The 21,019-nt window shown below is 31.0% G+C and overlaps 1 protein-coding gene and 1 pseudogene across 1 annotated transcript; both read left to right on the top strand.

The window, feature by feature from the left end:
* The window catches only part of LOC18052880, an 8,038-nt pseudogene extending 6,087 nt beyond the window's left edge, over nt 1-1,951 (top strand).
* A 3,669-nt stretch (nt 1,952-5,620) lies between these two features.
* On the top strand, nt 5,621-7,053 carry LOC112101092 (sulfated surface glycoprotein 185-like). The gene is made up of 3 exons (XM_024191162.1): nt 5,621-5,714; nt 5,938-6,022; nt 6,229-7,053. The coding sequence occupies exons 1-3, from the start codon at nt 5,703-5,705 to the stop codon at nt 6,921-6,923; spliced, it is 792 nt and encodes a 263-aa protein (XP_024046930.1). The 5' UTR covers nt 5,621-5,702; the 3' UTR covers nt 6,924-7,053.
* The last annotated feature ends 13,966 nt before the right edge of the window (nt 7,054-21,019 follow it).

Below are 21,019 nucleotides of genomic sequence, written 5' to 3'. Positions count from 1 at the left end.
GATGGTGGCGGCACATACGGATACATAAATTATGGGACCCACATAATTGTGTGGTTCTTGTTGGTTGTGTATGGTACATTCAATGTAACATAGCAAAATCCTAATAATAATATTGCTTTAAGATTCAAATTTGATCTTATTTAGCATTGCATAAATTAAGTACAAAACTGCTACATAAAAACACTTGAGAAAAATGGTTATTTTTACCATAAATGAAGAAGGGGAATAGAAGAATTGATCCAAGAGATGAATTGGCCATCTGTTTTTACTTTAATTTCTTTTGGAACAACAATATGGGTGAGATGCTGTTTCAAAAAATAATCTTAAATAACAATGGTGAGATAGTGTTGAACGCCATAAACCACGAAGCTAAAAATGAAATAATCTCTGAACAAGGCCAGTCCTGCCTCAATTGCAAATTTGCAACCGATAACCCATCGACGGCCCCCACACCACCAACCCCCATGACTGCGTCAACATTTAATTTAAAATGGTCAAGCTGAGTGGCTGCCACGGCGTCACAACTGCTTCTTGGTAAATTAATAATATTATCTTTTTTAAAATTAATGCTAAGTTACATGTGTGCAATATATAATTTTCTCATATAAATAGTAAGTGAACTCACATCATCCATTATTTATAAATGAGAATTGTAAATTTAGATACATGTAACACAGAAAATCCCTTTTTTTAAATACTTTTGTGTTTGGCCAATCTAAACTTAAATCATTGATGTAACTTTAAATCAGTGAGGTATCACCCAACTCAGGCATTTAGTATGTGGGTCCCACGTGCCCATAATAGCTAGCTTAGCGCTGGAGCTATCTTTACGGGGATTGCTTGAACTTTCAAAAGCTCACATTAATTGATCATTGGGCTATGATTACTTAAGGACTATGATTACTTTAGTTGATGGAAATTGCTTAAACTTCCAATAGCTCGATTAAATCATTGCATCAGTAGAATGAATACTCGATCTATGGCACAAGGTCTTGGGTTCAAAAAATGCATCAAATTTGACGGTTAGGAGAGTTGGTGAATGTAAATTTCTATACCTAGATCTCACATTAGTGGTTCAATTAAAGTTCATTTTCCCTTATTTTTTATTTTTATTTTTCAATTAGGTAGAGAAATATGACTATTGCTCAAATGAAAAAGACAAAAAAAAAATCCTTTAGAAAAAGGAAGATAAAGAAAAGCGAAAAAAAATGAGAAAAGGGCAATCAATCAAAAGGCAGCACACGCAAATGCAATGTATGATGGGAGAGTCAGCAATCAGACATAAATGAGAAGGAACACTTACTATGTACGGAGATAACGACAATTTTGAGGATATCATGAAGGCTCTGGCTCACGCCAGACACAGCAACAGTGTTAGTAATGAGATTTATCACTATTGCTGTGCCTAGCGTAAATTACGTTAAACGTAACTTAGCCGGCTCCTATCATGAAATTCGACGACATCCAATAAGACGTTTCGGCAGATAATTAGTTGTATTTAATGTACGGAACTCAAGCTCTTACTTTTCCTCCCCCTCTTAATCAAGCTTCAAATTGGCGCACTTATTTATAAGACCCTTTTCCATACCTGCTTTGTGCTTTCACACAACACTTCAGATAATCACTGTCACGTTTTCTGACGTTCAGATCCGAGCAGCTATGACAGAGAAGGTTTGTAATTCCCCTTTTGGTTAAGTTTGCGCTATACATCGATCGATCTTTCGTGATGATAGCTTATAGTGTATATACATACGCACAGAAATTAATTAATTTTTGAACATTGTAATGAGAAGTTCCTCCATCATACATTCTGGATTTGATGTATATGCAGGGAGCAGCTCGACCATTATCCTTTGGTTTCAGAATATCGAGCTGGACAAATACTAATGGAGCAAAGGCAACATTAAATGGCCAGGATTTGCCTCTACCATCGGCAGGTGCTGAATTATAATATCTTTGATTGTTTTTCACTTTTTTATTTCAGATAGAAAAATTAAAAGTGGGGTTTCATCTTTTATAAAGACATGTAACAAACAGTTACATTCCTGATGCGCGAAATTTCCAAGTATCACCACAGCATGGACATATGATGACAAATTAACCATTCAGCTTGCCCCTTATTCTAAGGACAGAGCCTATCGATGGAATCTTCATGAACTGTTTTTTTTTAGAATTTCTGTTATCAATGAAAAATCTTTGACTGAAAATCTTTTTTCTTCTTCAGCTGATCGGCCATTCACCCCGGTCTTATCTGCCTACGAGCTACAGCAGTGGGGACTCCGATATCAGGACGGAATCAGCAACGTCTCTTTCAGAAGTTGTTGCTCCAATTCCTGCATCATATAATTTCAGCTGGTCACATTTTCCAAAGTTTCCAGAAACTCGACTTTTGTCTTGACAATCTATTCCAATGGCAAAATCCCCTAAATCTGGCACTGACATTGCCCTTCAAGCCACTTTAAGATTCATCTTAAACGATAAACCTTCCTCCGAATATTCATCCCTCAGCGATGCAATTGGCAGATCAGTCATGCTAGAACTATTTGCTTCTCCAGGAATGCTTGTAGTGCAAGGAACAGATGATGAACTTGTTGTCACAGACTCTTCTAGTGTTCGTGGCTCCATTTTTCGCCTTGTTACCGGATGGGATGGAAAGGCTGAAACAGTATCCTTGGAGTCATTAATCGGGCGAAAGCATCAATCTCAGTTGCAATACAGAGTCAACAGAGTTTGGATATAACAGTGTAGTTTTGCTTCGCAATGGAAAAAGAATTGTCATCCTATCAGCTTTGTTGCAAAGGGAGCAAAGAGGAGTTTTCTTTTGGTGCCATTACCAAGCATAAGAGATGGATCTTACACTGTTTATTTCAACATTCAATCATAAATTAGATGTTTATTGAATTTAGAATCTAGAATGGAAAATTGTCAATACATTTATTTTATTTTTTATTTTTTGGCCTTTTTACAACTTACACTTCGCCTTTGTTATATGCATGAAGCCTTAATTAAATTCTTGTTAGATTGATTAATTTAAAGTGAACAGAAGCTCTCGTAATTTTATATGCAATTTTTGTATAAATTCTAATCAGTTACATACAAATATTCCACAATATCTGTCAATATATTCTTCAATAGTAATGTCAGGTATACAATAATTTATTTAGAACTTTATAAAAAATTTTAATCACACGAAAAATTCTAGAATAAATCAAATGTATCATATCAGGTATACAATAAACAAGTTATATTATAATATATGTACATTTATTTTAAAAATCATTATGCAAATAGAGATTATAACAAGTCTATATATACATGTCATACATGTATTAGTTGATGTACTACCTCTAATATATTATAAAATTTCTCTTATAAATGACACATCATTATTTATCATAAAATTTAAATATTAAAAAGGTCCATCACATCTGCCTCCGCATAATACATGAAAGTATTATTTTGCTAAATGAAAAAAAGGCGGGAGGTGGCTCTGAAACTTTAATTTATCTTGACATTTTACCAAAATAATTTACTCTTTTTAGACTTTGACCCCTAAACGTTTACCTCTATGATTTTGGCCCCCTTTAAATTCTTCTACCCATAGCCATAGGGACCAAAATCATACAAAAATTTATGGTAGAAAAATTTATTACAAGTGAAAAGTTATGAGCTTTTTGAATGCGATAAAAATACTCCTTATATTCATCTCTTCTAATAAATTTATATAATACCAAAACATCTATACAGTACTTTACCAATGAGTAAATTCTTTTTTATAATGAAATAATTTATTTAGATAAATCAAAATAATTTATTTAACTTTATCTTCCTACTCTATACCATAGACGACCCACAATAATCTCTAACTCTTCTCAGAATCACTCTCATCGCCTCTGTTATTTTTTTTTTCCCATTTACACTATTTTCTTTCAATTTCATCATTAAATATATAACAACCCTTACTCATTAAAATTTTCCACCCTTGAGTTTTTATTTATAAAATCAAAAAATTGAAATAAATTCATTAGAAAAATACTTTTTACATGTGTTTTCTTATTTTCTCTTTCTGAATTATTCCCTTGTTTTATCTTTTTTAATTATTTCTTTCGAATTTTGCATGATACATTTTATTTTAAAGATAAGGGAGTCTGTTAAGTCTAAATCAATTTTTTTAACTCAAACTTCCTTAAGATTCAAAATCAGTACTAATCAAAAACAATTTCTTGAAAACTACTTATAACTGTTAAAAACCATGCAATCAAACCTTGGGGAGATTCTAAAAGGTTTTAATTAGACATAATTTTTGAAATTTCTTTCTGGGAAAGTGATGCTTCAAAAGCAAAACTCTTTTTGGGACATAATAGCTGTCTTGCAGAGCTCTATCTCCCGAGTCTCAGCAATTATCTTCCCAGTTCCTGATAAATAATAATAATAATAATAATTCTTTAAAATTCAAATTTAATCTTTTATAGCATTGCATAAATTAAGTACAAAAATGCTACATAAAACACTTAAGAAAAATGGTTATTTTTACCATAAATGAAGAAGAGGAATAGAAGAATTGATACAAGAGATAAATTGGCCATCTGCTTTTTACTTTAATTTCTTTTTGAACAATAATATCGGTGAGATAATGTTTCAGAAAATAATCTTAAATAACAATGGTGAGATAGCGTTGGACAACATAAACCACGAAGCTAAGAATTAAATAATCTCTGAACCCATCGACGGCCCCCACACCACCATCCCCCACGACTGCATCAACATTTAATTTAAAATGGACAAGCGGAGGTGGGTGCCAAGGCGTTGCAACTGCTTCTGGTAAACTGATAACATTATCTTTTTTAATTACTTGGTGTGTGGCCAATCTAAAATTAAATTAATGATGTGACACCTAACTTAGGCATTAAGTATGCGGGTCCCACAAGCCCATAATGGCTACCTTAGTGTTGGAGGTATACCTACGGGGATTGCTTTTACTTCCAAAAGCTTATATTAAGTGATCATTGGGCCCTTTGTTTATGGGTTAAGGACTATGATTACTCTAGTTGGTGAAACTTCCAATAGCTCGATTAAATTATTTCATCAATTGCTCTGTTTGTAGAATGAATACTCGATCCATGGCACAAGGTGCTGGGTTCAAAAAATGCATCAAATTTGACGGTTAGGAAGAGTTGGTGAATGTAAATTTCTATACCTAGATCTCACATCAGTTGTTCAATTAAAGTCCATTTTCCCTTATTTATTTTTATTTTTATTTTTCAATTCGGTAAAGAAATATGACTATTGCTCAAATGAAAAAGACAAAAACTTTTCCTTTAGACATAAAAGAAAAAAAAAAGCAAAGCAAAAAAAAAAAAAAAAAGACAGAGAAAAGGGCAATCAATCAAAAGGCAGCACATGCAAATGCAATGGAGAATGGGTGAGTCATCAATCATACATAAATGTGAAGAAAGACTTACTGTGTACGGAGATAACGACCACCTTGATGATATCATGAAATTCGACGTCATCCAATAAGACGTGTCGGCAGATAATTGGTTATATATAATGTACGGAATTCAAGCCCTTACTTTTCCTTCCCTTCTTAAACAAGCTTCAAATCGGCGCACTTATTTATAAGACCCTTTTCCATACCTGCTGTCACATTAACACTTCAGATAATCAGTGTCTCGTTTTCCGAGGTTCAGATCCGAGCAGCTATGGGAGAGAAGGTTTGTAATTCCCCTTTTGGTTAAGTTTGTGCTGTGCATCGATCGATCTTTCTTGATGATAGCTCATAGTGTATACACACACACACACACACACACACACAGATATATAGTCACCTTGCTGATTCTTTCATGTCAGAAATTAATTAAATGTCTCGCTTTTTATCTTTAATTAATTAGCCTGCTGAAAAATACTTTTGTATTATCTGTGTACTATTGTTTACAGAAGGTTACAATAATGGTGCTGAAGGTTAACCTTCAGTGCTCAAAGTGCTACAAGAAAGTCAAGAAAGTACTGTGCAAATTCCCACGTAAGTGTCTCTCTGATCGCTGGCCATGTCCATTTACATATATTATATATTATGGTTTCGTAAAATGTTTTATAATGACATAAAATTCTGAATTCGCGTGTTATTTGGTGAGGCGCAAGTAGAATTGTTTATTTTGTGTTTGTAAATAAAAAAAATGGCTGACGGATGGTGGGCTAAGATATTGTGTTTGAACTTTTTGACCAAAGAAATACAAGAACAGTTTTTCGATGAGAAGACGAATACGGTGACAATAAAAGTAGTGTGCTGCAGTCCTGAAAAGATCAGGGACAAACTGTGCTGCAAAGGTGATGGTTCAATCAAGACTATTGAAATCCTGGAACCAAAGCCGCCGCCGCCGCCACCAAAACCAAAACCAAAACCATCACCACCACCGCCGGCACCGGCTCCGGAACCAAAACCGTCACCACCACCCCCGGCACCGGCTCCGGAACCAAAACCGTCACCACCACCCCCGGCACCAGCACCGGCTCCCCAACCAAAACCATCACCAGCCCCACCACCGCCGCCGCCGGCACCGGCTCCGGAGCCCGTTCGGTGTTACCCACCAGTTAGGACATGCTGCAGGGAATGTTATGAGGGGCGTGGTGGGGGACCGTGTTACTCACCTGTTAGGGCATGTTGCAGGGAATGTTCCGAGGGGCGTGGTGGGGGACCGTGTTACTCACCTGTTAGGGCATGTTGCACGGAATGTTCTGAGGGGCGTGGTGGGGGACCGTGTTACCAGCTTGGCTACGGGCGAGAGAGGCAGTATGATTGGTGCTATGGAAGGCCAGTGTATGAGAGTTGGGGTGGTGGCTGCGATAACAGAGTTTATTACAGAGGTCGCTGTTCAGATTACATCTGTGAAGCAAATCCAGCAGCTCCATGCACAATCATGTAAAATTAACGATCATGAATGGTGATCGTCAGTGATCATGTCGTTTAATTTGTTCTAGTTGCCTCTCGTTAATATAGACTCTACTGGAAAATCAAAGATAAATAAAGGTCGGTGGATCCGGTGTTTGTGATGAGGAGTTTTCTATTAAAAAACTTAATTTTCAATTTCGTGAAGTTAAAGTAAATAATGTATTGATTTTCATTCTTTTCCATCTCATTTTAATCTTAAGATAAAAAAAATACGTTATAATATTGATTTGCTTTTTCAATTAATGGTGCATTTTCGATTCCTAAGGGCCTGTTTGGTACCATTTTTCACCCCTTGTTTTTGTTTTCGTTTTCAGAATCCACAAAGATACATGTTTGGTGCATTAATTTCATAGAACAAATTACAAAATAAGGAATTCAGATTACACTTTTATAACTACAATTGTGAAAACATGTTAAACATGTTCTCTAAATATTACAAGTCTAAACTCAAAAATAAATTAAAAAACAAAATCATGAGCTCGTGGCTATATCTCCTCATCTGTTTCTCTTCGTCAACAGCTCTCTCTCACCCCCACCCCCATTCTTTCTCGATCTTACAGCAAATCTTTGTCCTCTCTCTCCTTATCTTCATCCAACAACACACACTCTCTCCTTATCTCTCCCGATCTACTCTCTCACGGTGTGCCAACTGTTGTCCTTCGTCTCTGCTACCGCTGCAACTTTATCTCAACCACTATTGCAGCTCCGTCTCCGCTGTGGTCGCTACTGCTCCGTCTCCACGTAGCTACTGTTGTTCTGTCTCAGTCTAGCTGCTGCTGCTCTGTCTTGATCGCCTGGACTGCCGTTGCTCTCTCGGCCTTTTCTCTTGCTGGTATTTGTTTTATTTCAGCAAATTTTGAGTAATTATTTGAATAATTTTGAGAAATTATTTTTTAAAGCATGTTATATTGTGGATTCCCTTAGTTTATGCCAAAATTTTGGAATTGATTATTTGTTCATACTTTCGTAGCATGGACAAGGACATGAAGTTTGTTCTCAATCAATTTTAAAAATGGCAGGGGACAAGAAGATCGGAGTGGCACTGGACTTTTCGCGGAGCAGCAAATTTGCTCTATCATGGGCTGTTAATAACTTGCGTCTTGCCCTGTGACCATCGTCAAGAATCCGAGCTTCGCCAAGCACTGATCAAATATAAATAGGGCTTTAATTTACACCCAATCTTATGTTATCCTGGGTGAATTCGGGTTTCTTGTTTAGATTTGAGTATATTTAATTCACTTGGGTTGTAAAGAATTTGGGTGAATAAAGGATGATAATTCCAAAAATAGTGCAGTGGCAGATAAATAGTTGAAGGTTGAAATAGAGTTGTCTGGGGATAGAAAGAATGACTTCTGTCAAATAGGCTTGATTAATTCAAATGGCAGATACTTAGTTGAAATTACTGCAAAATGGTTGTGATTGGATATGAAATACACTGGGCACCTATGTATACATATACCATATATTATTTTCAGTTCTGTGTTTTGGACAATTTAGTTTTGTGTTGGCTTTATGTTATGTTTGGAACTGCTGTGCTTTTGCATCTTCTTTGCTAAACAAGCACTTTTTACTTGATGGCTGATGTCGACCAACCACCCTCACTTCATAGGTAGTTATTGCATTCGACAAAGCACCTGAAACCCAAACGAAGTCACAATGGCAAGTGAGACTGAGGCAAGGCCTTCCATCGCAGCAAGCAATACTAAGGGCATGGTCCCAAGCTCTGGATTTGTAAATAACTTAAATTGTTGCTGTATTCGCCATTGATTAAATGTGAATATTGTAAATTACATATTGTTGTATTTTAATTCTTTTAATGAATGATTTGATATGAAATCTGAATTGCAGAGATGAATGGTATAGGAAATAGAATTTCAATATGGCATGAGTATACATGTAATGCATGACGTCCATTATGTAATTTTTTATAATTATTATGTTTAAATCATGTGTTATAATATCTTAATTAGTGTAAAAACAATGACAATATAAACATTTTTTAATTAATGCTGATACTCAAATTTTATTATCGTGTAATTTTTTATAATTATTTTGTTTAAACTATTTGTGGAATGATTGTGTATGTATTAGTTAAACAATTACTTTTTATTCATAAATATGACTTAAATATTTAATAAAAACTGTTTTTGAAAATGATATTACCAAACATATTCACTGTTTTTTTCCTCTTAAATGTGTCCACCAAACGCATATTACTGTTTTCAATTTTAAAATACAGGATATAAAAAATTATACCAAACGCATATTTAAATTTGAAATACAGCACTGCAAAACACCATTTTCATTTTCATTTTTATTTTTATAAAATACAAATTCAAAAACAATACCAAACGGGCCCTAACTTTCTCTCTCTTTCTCATCATGCCATGTCTTATAATTTTGATGATCTTTTTGTTAAAGATAAATGTAGTGCCGCCAGAGTCATAGTAATAGAATTTTATTTATGTTTCTTGGAAGGGTATTTTTAAGGTGAGTACTTATTGTTCGTAGAAAGAAATTTAGAGATCATTGGTTTTCTAAAAAATTAATAACAAATGCATTTTAGTCAAATATAATCGGCAACAATGTGGATTTTAATTATCTTTGGGGTCCGCCTAACTTATGTGAAATGTAAGTTACGGTCAGCTTGTGAAATGTCATCTAGCCCCCTATGCTTTATATTATTTATATTTTATTGATAAATATTATAAACTTTTTGAACTGTAAAATTTCGTCTAATCCCTTCTACTCAATTTTATTTTATTAAAACCATAGAGTATGAATTTGCCCCCATAATTTTAAATTCTCAAAATAGAGCATAGGTGGCTAGATGAAATTTCACAGGCTGACCGTAACTTACATTTAACGTAAGTTAGGTCGGACCCTTCTATATTATTTATATTTTATTCATGAATATTATAAATTTTTTTAAATATAAAATTTCGTTTAACCCCTTATACTCAAATTTATTTTATTGAAACCATAGAGTATGAATTCGCCCCCATAATTTTAAATTCTCAAAATAACCTCCATTTAATTAAAAAATATAATTATTTTTAAATGAATTATAATTATAATTATAATTTTATTATAATCATAAATATTTTTTAAATAGATTATTGTTATTATTAATAACAAGAATAAAAAGCATTATAAATTGTTAATAATAATAATAATTAATGATTATCTAACTAATAGTAAATGTATTGCTAATGCTACCTTCGACTTTAAATACTCATTATCGGGTTTCAAGAGACCAATGAATGACAATTTTTGTCAAAATTTTAAGCTTGACCCAATAAAAATAATTTTGTATTTAAAAAATAGAAGCAAGAAAAATGCGTTTACATCCTCGAAGGTGTAACAACTTAGCAAAAAGCACTTAAAAATGACCGTTTAATAATGAGATGCCTACGAAACCATTATTTATCAAAGTAACAAAAAATCCTGAAAGTACTTGAAATTAAAAAGTATAGAAATATAAAAGAGTCTCCTACATAAATATAGACTCAGTGTTTATTCCATTTTATTATAATCATAAATATGTTAATTATCATTAATTATTATTATTATTACTAACAATTTAATAAAAAATATATTTAATTATTGTTAATAGATTAATTAATTATAATATTTTTTATTATCGTTATTAATAATAACAAGAATCTATTAAAAAAATATTTATGATTATAATAAAATTATAATTATAATTATAATTCATTTAACAATAATTATATTTTTTTATTAAATGGAGGTTATTTTGAGAATTTAAAATTATGGGGGTGAATTTATACTCTATGGTTTTAATAAAATAAAATTCAGTAGAATGGGTTAAACGAAATTTTATATTTCAAAAAGTTTATAACATTTATGAATAAAATATAAATAATATAAAGTATAGGGGGCTAGATGATATTTCACAGGCTGACCGTAACTTACATTTCACGTAAGTTAGGCGGACCCTTATCTTTGAGTTTCTTTCTCCGAATGACGAAGATTGGGTCAAGTATAAATGGGGGGAAAAAACGATACCTTTTTTTAAAATGGAAACAAAAGTAAATCATGCTTGATCAAAATGAATAAATTAAATAAGAAAACTGAAGTAAAGAAAAGGAAACCCTTTCAAGTCAGGCATTAAAGCAATGTGGGGTAGAATGAATCATGTAGACACATAGTTTGGTCGTCGTTATATCAAGTGACAGTAACTTGTTTGGCGACGAATTAGGCTTGATTGGTCCTGGTCGAGCTTCGAGCTTCAATATATGCCGTAGAGGCTGGAGCCAGCCACTATTTATCCGAAATTTATTAAATGAATGGAGAAAAACACAACACACCACTAACATCGGCAGAAAAAGGTTACATGGGTTTGTTGAATATGTTTCAAAATTTGTTAATAATAGGCTGGGTTGGGCTTTTTCAAGCCTAGACCAAGCCTATGCTAGGGAAAATAGGTTTAAGTTTTCTAAAAGTTCATTCAATTTTGGAGGGATGGCCCTGGGGTGTCAACATACTATTTAAATAATTTTTATAATTATTTTAAATTTATAATCGGGTAATAATCAATGAATTATTATAATTAACAATAATTAAAAATAATGGGCTCAAAATAAAATAACAAATAAAGAAAATAAAAACTTACAGATTTAATTTATTAGTACTAAACTCTAATACAAGCATATTCTTAATTATTTAATTCTACTTCCTATAATCAAAAAAAAAAAAAAAACAAAGCTATCTAAAGCCAAAAGGTTTTAAATTGATTGATCTTTGAATAATTAAACTTGATAGAGGAATATGAAATGATTGGAAATTGATTTCTTTTTTAATTTATAAATTTAAATTCAATTATTTTAAAATAAATAGAGGACTAGGCCTAGTTGGAGCTTTTTTTTTCTTAAGTCCTTTCGGAGGTGCTTTTGCAGAGGGCCTAATATTTTTTTCCATATGTCCAGGCCCATATGCCTGCCTTGCCTCAGCTTGCCAAACCTGGGCCGGGCAGGCTTGTTCTTTTGGGTCGAGCCTTGTTAATAAGGGTATGTTTGCAAGCTTTCTAAACTTATTGGGTACACGCGTAATAACTCAAATATTTTTAGTAACACAGCGTTGTATTTTTTGGCGGGAAAGGCTGTCGCTGACACGGCTAACTGATTTGGTTGACCAGTAGTTGACTTTTTGTATTTTGTGAAGCGGTTGTTATGCAGCAAGCTTAGTATCGTTGTAAAGCTTGAAATGCCCTTTGTAATCCTATGTTATTTTCTGTAATCAAAGGACAGCAAGAAGCTCTGTTCTTGGTTACTAATATTGTTTTGTAGTTGAATCTTGTTTCCTTGTGTCTGTTGTAGGTTAAGGGTCATAGATTAGTTGTTAAACAATCTTTCAACTGAATCCAATTTAGATTGGATTTGCTTTAACACTGTGAAAAACTAAAAGAGTAATAACAAGTTCACAAAGTTAGGACTTGACGGTCATTCATTCTTTATTCCAAAGTGAACAATTAATGAACACATGGTATTGAGTGATTAGTGACTTTGCATGCCACTTGGGATACAAAACATATATAGAAATTAAGCAAATCTTTTGGCTTAATGGCTTCAAGGGTATTGTTTCAGCCCTTCCATGTAATCCGGCAACAAGGCGAAAAACGGAGGAGCATTGAGCGCTAGAAGAATATGTGAAAACAAGTTCGTGATCTGCTCCTTGCAATACCAGCATTCCTGGAGAAGTCTATGTTTCAGTGATGAAAATTCAATGGAAGATTGATCGTTATCTGGAGTTTGAAAGTAGCTTGAAGAGCATCATCAGTGCCTGATTTTGGAGATTATTCGATTTTGATATATGGATTTGAGTTTGTTAAGAAAAAAGTTGTGTTTCCAGACTCTTTGGAAAATTTCCTGCATCAGGACTGTATATGCAGTGGAAACATGGCAATATAATGGATATTTCCCGAGAAAATATGCACTTACTACTTCATACTCCCACAAAATAAATCAATCAAGGGTCAAATGTTAAAAATCAGCATTCAAAGTGAAACAAAAAAACCGCAGCTAAATTGCCTCATAGATTACTTGCAGCAAGTCATTAATAAAACCAACCAGAACAGAATAATGCCAAGGATATATTATAACCCAAGATTAAAGTAAATTACAGCAAATGTGATGGCAAGCTCTAGGATTCTGTCACACCCTATTTCTTCTTGATACCATTTTTGATTGTTTTCCTACATTTTCTAGTCTAGCTTTAACAGGTAAACTAAGTCTAAGAATACCCATCTGCGTACAACAAGATTACTATCTAATCCTAAAAATTGAAATAAACTGTACAAGCTTCATCCCTAAAGCTTAATAGTGGTGCCGGAAGAAAATTCCTCCTTGATCTTTTTGCCACAAAGCTGATTGGATAACACTCGCTAATTCCTATTTCCATCATGAAACTGGATGCCTGATTAAATCCAGCGGCCAGTGGCTCTGTACTGCAGAGTAGCTTCAGGCTTGCACCCAGCTTGAAGTTCGCATCACTAGACACAAAAGATACCCATTCGGTTCTCAGCCTCCAAGGATAAAGTTTCATTCCTTTTATCCAACCCAGAAACCAAACAAAACGCAGAATAGACCCCTTCACCCCTTCCTTTGGAGAATCCGAGACAAGAAATTCCTCTTCTTTACCTTGCTGCACAAGCATTCCTGGAAAATCAAATGGTTCTGGCATGACTGATTTTCCTATGACATTGTTGAGTGATGAAAAATTGGACAAAGATGCATCCTGTCTGAAGGTAGCATGAAGAGCAGCGTCTATGGCGTATAGGGGTGGCAAAAATACCTACCCGGTGGACCTTGACTGCACCCGGGCATTTTGGGCTGGATCGGTCTTGGACACCATTTGATAAATTCAGAACTCAAATTTTATTAAAAAATATTATAAAATATATATTATTTTAAATATTTATATTTTATTTGATTAATTTATTATACATATATAAAATTTTAAATATTTAAAGTTTATATTTTCATATCAAATTTTATTAAAATAAATTTAAAACTTATAAAATATCAAAAAATAAAAAATACACATATAATATTAAAAAATATAAAATTCAGTTATCCGAATTAAAACATGACACAACCCGGCCCGGGCATCTATTGCATCCGGGTCGGGTCCAGTCATTGCGATAGTTAGACCCGGCCCGGGGTTTGCCAGCTCCAATGGCAGATACCGGGGATTCTTCCATTGTGATTGATTGGTTTGAGTTTGACATGAAAAAAGCCGAGTTTTCAGGCTCTTCGGCTGGGGTCGGGCTGTAATGCAGCGCTGCATGTCGTGCAGCTGCCTTTATTATTTTTTTAATAATGCGGATGTAACCGGCCACCGATACCCTCCTTTTAATCGCTTAAAGAGCAAATGTTAAAAGAAACTATCATACAGCTCCCTCGTTTTAGGAAATATTAAGATAATTAATTCAAAACTAGTAAATTATCAAATACCCCCTCAACTTTACACCAAAAAAATACTTCCTTTTTCTTTTTATTCATGGAAAATATAGTTAATATATTTAACTTCTATCCTAAAAGAAACATAATTAAATCAAATTAATTGGACTAATATATTTAAATAAAAATAATTATATTATTTTTCTTAATATTGCATTATAAATTTAATGATATTTTGCTTTAAAAAATGTAACTTATGTACTAATGAGAATACTATTTAAATATAATAAATGGAAATAATTATATATTAATTAAACAATTTTTTATTTATTAATTGCACTATTTTTAATATTATGTAATAAATGTAATGATATTTTGCTTACAAAATTATCAAAATAATTTTATCAACTTTTAATTACATTAGAATCCGAGTATCTAAACATATAACGAAATCGATTTATTTCTAGATATTTAGAAGAAATCAATTCTAGGATCTCACGATACACATTCGGGGACTTAAATCCCTACCTACTAAAATGAGGACAATATTTATCCAACTATCAAATAATTATCATTCCAAACATCGTAGTTACCCCTCAAATATTGTTGTTGTTATTATTAGTGACCAATATTAGTATGTTTTATGTATACCCTCTAAAAAAATATTCATATATTACAAAAATATAAAGCATATTATATTTGATATTTTTAAATAAAACTCATAATCAATCTCTTGTGCAAATTAATTCATACTATCTTAAGTGAGATTAATTATTTTATTTAATCCTTTTTGCTATAATAATTTTTTTGTTAAACATTAATCAAATTCATAATGGTACATAACATGGATAATTACAATTTGAATGCAAGTAATATTGAATAATGTTGTATTATGTTATACTTACAGTTATATAATTTAAGCATGACAATTATATTTCTAAATTAAATTAAATTATTTGAGTAACATTGCACTCACTATATGGGTACATGATTTGTCTACTAAATGATGTGCAAGTATTATAAAATATGTTCAATCTTACATTTATATCTATATTTTTTTGAAATTAAGTTAATTTATATCACAACTAAAAAAAATTAAATTATTTAAAAATATGAAAAATATAAATTCATTTTCATAGTAAGCAGTATGTTTTACTAAATTTACTTTTAAAACATTTTATGCCATTGGAGAGAAATATAGTCTTTTAAATTCATTTTTATTTATACGTCTTAAGCTTGTTATAATCTTTGCCACATGAAATATGTTTTCATTGTAATTCTCGCTAAATTTAATTTATATACTTTTATTCTAGTGGTAAAAGAAATTGAATTTGAATATAATTTTTTCAATTTAGTTTTTTTTAACTGATTAAGCATCATGGTACTGTATTACACAGATATTTACAACTGTTATAACAGCAAATTATTATACTGATATTTACAATTAGATATACAAACTAAGACTTATATTATTACATTTTAAATTCTATGAAGTAAGTGCTCAGACAAATAACCCTCACAGAGGAGGAGTGTCTCCACTCTACTCACATTTCATAAGGGAGAAAAACTTTGCAAATAATCTCCATATAATTATGTTTAATTAAGGGAGTTTGAGTCTATGAGGACTCGAACTATTGCCCTCATAGTCATGTTTTACTTTAATGGTGTGTTTACTTCATGGAATGGGGAATGAGAATGAAGGAATAAGAATGAAACCTATATTTACTTGACAAAATATAATTTGAGAATGGGAATAAAATGTGTGGGTCCCACACAATTTGGGAATAAGGAATAGGAATCCCATTCCCAGGGGTTGGAAATGAAAATGATGGAATGTAAATGAAATATATGTTTACTTTTGTATTCCTCTAATTTTTTTCATATTTTCCAAATTACCCTCATTCAAATCACAATTAATTTTATTATTTTAATTTATCAAAATTTTTATTATTATTTTAAATGTCATTAATAATAATAATAATTATTATTAAATTTTATTAACTTTATTATTTTATTTATTATTAATTATTTTTATTTTTATTATTAATATTATCATTATTAACAATAAAAATAATGATAAAAATAATAATTAATAAAAATAATAATAACAATAATTAATAATAACTAAAATAATAAAGTTAATAAAATTTAATAGTAATAATAATCAATCAAATTTAATAGTAATAATAATCTAATTTTCATTATCTAGATATAAAAATGATATTAATTAAAAAAATAATAATAAATGTTAATAATGATAATATTAATAAAAATAATATTAACAATAATTAATAATAATTAAAATAATAAATTTTAATAATAATAATAATAAATGTTAATAATGATAATATTAATAAAAATAATAAAAATAACAATAATTAATAATAACTAAAATAATAAAGTCAATAAAATTTAATAATAATAATAAATGTTAATAATGATAATATTATTAAAAATAATATTAACAATAATTAATAATAACTAAAATAATAAATTTAATAAAATTTAATAATAATATTATTATTACTATTAAATTTTATTGACTTTATTATTTTGGTTATTATTAATTATTGTTAATATTATTTTTAATAATAATAATAATAGTAATAATAACAACAATAATGATAATATTGTTAATAATGATAAATTAATTATTTTTATTAATTATTAATACTATGGGTATTTTGGTAAATTGATTTTCATTCCCATTCCTCATTCTCATTTATTTTGTCAAGTAAATACATCAATGACATTTCAGCACATTCTTATTCCCATTTATTTTTGCCGAGTAAACATTAAAATCTCATTCTCATTCTAGCTCATTCTCATTCTCAGCCCATTCATATTCTACCACATTCCCATTTCATGACGTAAACGCACCATAAGGTCAATGGTTCACCACTGGGCTAAAGCCTAAGTGGCTAATTTAACTTAATAACAACTAAATTTACTCCCATGGATTCAAACATCAACTATTTTATTTTTAATTCAAATGATTTACAACTGCATTAATTAGTACCCACAATGTGATTATTAATATACTTACAAAGTAATATATCTCATTTATATTAAATTATCAATATATTTGTAGAAAATTAATTTTATATTAGCACAAAAGTTTAAAATATATATTTTTTATGTAAAATTTATACATAGAAAAATTTCATCTTGGTAGGTAAAACTATCGCCTCAATGAAAATATTATTTTCAAATTACAAAAATGAATTTTTAGATTTTGAATGGTCACAACAAATTTATCCGTGCAAGTTTTGTCATACATCATCACTCTTTTGTTATCCTTTTTATTAATTTGAAAACTTTCACATTTTTTTCTAATTTCTACCGAAAATATAAATACTCACATTGTGACATTTTTGTTTTGGAAACCCTAGCCGCTCTTCTCAAATCGTCAAACACACTCACTCACGTCAAACCCTCACAAGCCAGCAAGCAAGCAGTCATTGCCGTCTTCATCCTATGCCTGTTACGGTCCTTTCCATTAGCTAGTAGTCGTCACCGCATCTCACTTTCTCTGTATGCAAATCCTAGACCTGCGAGCCGAATCAAGTGGTGGATTTCAATCAGAGGCCATCGTTGACCGTTAGAAAGAGCCATCATCTCTTGCGCTGCCAAAGCATGGAGAAGGTTGGGGATCAAATTCATTAAAACCGATCGGGTATACCTTATAAAAAAAAAAGGGCAAAAACAGTGAAAGTTGAATCCCTAAACCTAATTCCTAGATTCCCAATTTTCTAAAGCCACAAATCCGAGGAATTCTTAGCCAAGCAGGTGGATTTTTAATTTCTCTATTTATAGGTGTAAAAATAAGAATTTTATTATTTGAAATTGTTTTATTCTCTAACCAGAATTAAAAACATGGGCAGGGATTGCAGCAAGATGAAAAGCTACAAAAAGCCTAGAAAGAAACCAAAGCTAGGTAGGAAAACCTTTATTTATTTATTTTCTGCTATATATGTGAATGCAAAATAAGTTATCAGTTCTCTATCTAGAGTGTGAACATAGCGAAGTTCGATGATTTATTTTATTTTTTAAAAATTATATGAACTATTTTTATATAGATTTTGGCACCAAGTAATATACTACAGTACATGCAGGCCAATGTAAATTTGAGTCATGAGCTTGTTTTTCCTGGCTTTAGTATGGGGCTAAGGGAGCATTGTTCTGTATAATCTATTTAATTCTATTTGGTAGAGCCAAGTGTTTAAAGCTGATGATGGAATGGAATCGACCTAAATTTTTTAAATCTTAACATTTGGATTTAGAATGAACTTTTGAAAACTTGCTAGTTCATAATTCTGAATATTGTTTCTTTTTTTGGCCAATGCGAAGTTGTGTCAGCTTGGTATTGTGGTTTTAAATCCTTTTATAAAAGATAATTGTTAAACGTTTGTTTGCCCCCCAAAAGATTTATTTACGAATCTTGTTATGTATTTTCCACAGAATTCTTCGTGAGGGAAAGGAATGCCGGAGACTATGAACCCAAAGGAAAACATAACGACCTTCAAAAGTAGTAGAAGGCATCCAAGAAGTATCCAAAATCGAGCCAGAAAAAGAGTTTTCAGGTTTGAAGTTGTTTCCTTTGGTATTGTTTATCGTTGTAATTTATGATTGAATATTTTGAATTTGTTGTTTTAGTAAACCAAATATTTCATCATTTGTTGTTTTCAGTTCATTTTTTACAATACTTGCTCCAATGCAAATCAGTGACCTGACCTGAATTAGAAATCCAAACCACTTTGTAACCCAAACCGACCCGAAAAACTGCGAATTGAAACCAAACCAAACTGACTTTGATACCAAACCAAACTGAAATAACTTTTCAACCCCTTTGGGTTGAATTCTTGAACCCAAACTGGTTGTAATCTAAATTGAAAACTGAAAACACCAACAAAAAACTGAAATGTGCGACCCTATTCAAGACTATTGTAGTGTCTTATAAGGTGAGGTTGATTTCGAGCTCTCCTTGAAGGTATGATATGCAATCTGCTGTTTTTTTTTTTAATTCTATTGTCCTCTATCATTATTTGTAAACATGTTAAGATTTTGGTTTATGCTTATTGTTCTGTAGTAAGCTCACCAATGTGTAGTTTCTGATACAAATGATAAAAGGGCTATTAATATTAGATGATGCTATTTGATGATTTATATTATTCATGCAATCAAGTTTGTTCTTGTTCATTGTAGATGTATTCTCCATTTATCTTCGAAGCAATCAAGTTTGTTCTTGTTCATTGCAGATGTATTCTCCATTTATCTTCGAAAGATAACTTTGTCATTAAACTGAAATTGACATAAAGATTGCATAGAACAAGTATGCTAATTTTTTTCCTATTGAAAATAAAACTTATTTGATCCTAGCCAAGAAGTTAGGACATGCATTGGAAATTCTAAATATTATTTATTTTTTCCCAACCTTGTTTTCTAATATCATTTATTTATTTATTATTATTTTCTTTTTTTGTATGCAGAGACTCTTGACATATAGCAGCATTTGAAGTCTAGCTTTCGGAAGCTGTAAATTGATTTAGTTTTGTATTGGTTTTATGTGATGTAAAAAATTTTAAAACATGTTTAGATGAATGGAAATTTTGATTTCCTTTACTTTTTAGAGCACTGGATAAATTAATAGTGCATTATAATTTCATTTACAAACAAATGCCAATAAACCATTTAAAAAAAAATTAAACACGCCTAGATCATAATCATAAATGTTGTTACTATATCGTTATATTTTCATAATGCCATACATTAGTCATATTAAACATTGAAAAATTTTAGTTAAGTCCTGAAAATTTGAAAATTTTTTTAAAAGAGGGTGGTACTCGTTGAGACAAAAATGATGTTAACAAATTATAATTATTTAAGTGATAAATGACCATAAATGTGAACAAAGGTCAAAATTTCAAATATAGATGATGAAACTCATGATCGAATCTCGCGAGGTGTTGAGTAATGATTTCGACCAAAAAATGATATTTCAACACTTAAAAGTTTTGTAACTTGCAAAAATCAATTGCATAATCAAAATGTTAATGATATCTTAATAATCTAAAAGAGTGTAAAAATAGCGTAGGACATATGTACATTCTTATTATATTTAATTATAAATCCCACAGGATATGATATTAATAATAATAACTGTAGTAATATCCAACAAGCACACATAAAAAAAAAATAGAGATGTTCAACTAAAATAGATTAACTAAGCTTTAATCTTGTAAATTAAAGTATTTTTGTAACTTAACTTATATCATCATAGCTTTAGAAGCATAGCAATTGCAATCCTTCTTACTTGTTATTTATTTATTTACCGTTGACGTTATGGAAAACTAAAGCAATTAATTTGAAAAGTAAAGAGAAAATGAAAATAAATGTATAGATTTATTTTTAATATAATTAAACGTTATTAATTAAAATGATTACAATGAGAATAGATATGTATAAAAATTAAAAGCTGAAGTATACATACAATCAAATTCAAAAGATTGCATGAAGTAATGAAGATGAAAAAAAAAAGGACTTGGATTATGGACTCAAAATGTTGAAAATGATGAAGGGTTGGAATAAAAAAATTCTTAGTATTATGTGGTAAATTGATATTTGTTAAAATAGTAAGGGGTCAACC

The sequence above is a fragment of the Citrus clementina genome, unplaced genomic scaffold (genome assembly GCF_000493195.1).
Source record: "Citrus clementina cultivar Clemenules unplaced genomic scaffold, Citrus_clementina_v1.0 scaffold_2, whole genome shotgun sequence".
NCBI classification, from domain to species: Eukaryota; Viridiplantae; Streptophyta; class Magnoliopsida; order Sapindales; family Rutaceae; genus Citrus; species Citrus x clementina.
This window is presented reverse-complemented; position numbering and strand designations above follow the sequence as displayed.

What these genes read in the sequence shown, in the direction of transcription:
- LOC112101092 (XM_024191162.1), top strand. An exon ending in AGTACTGTGCAAATTCCCAC is followed by an intron (nt 6,023 to 6,228) that starts GTAAGTGTCTCT and finishes TTTTGACCAAAG; the next exon opens with AAATACAAGAACAGTTTTTC.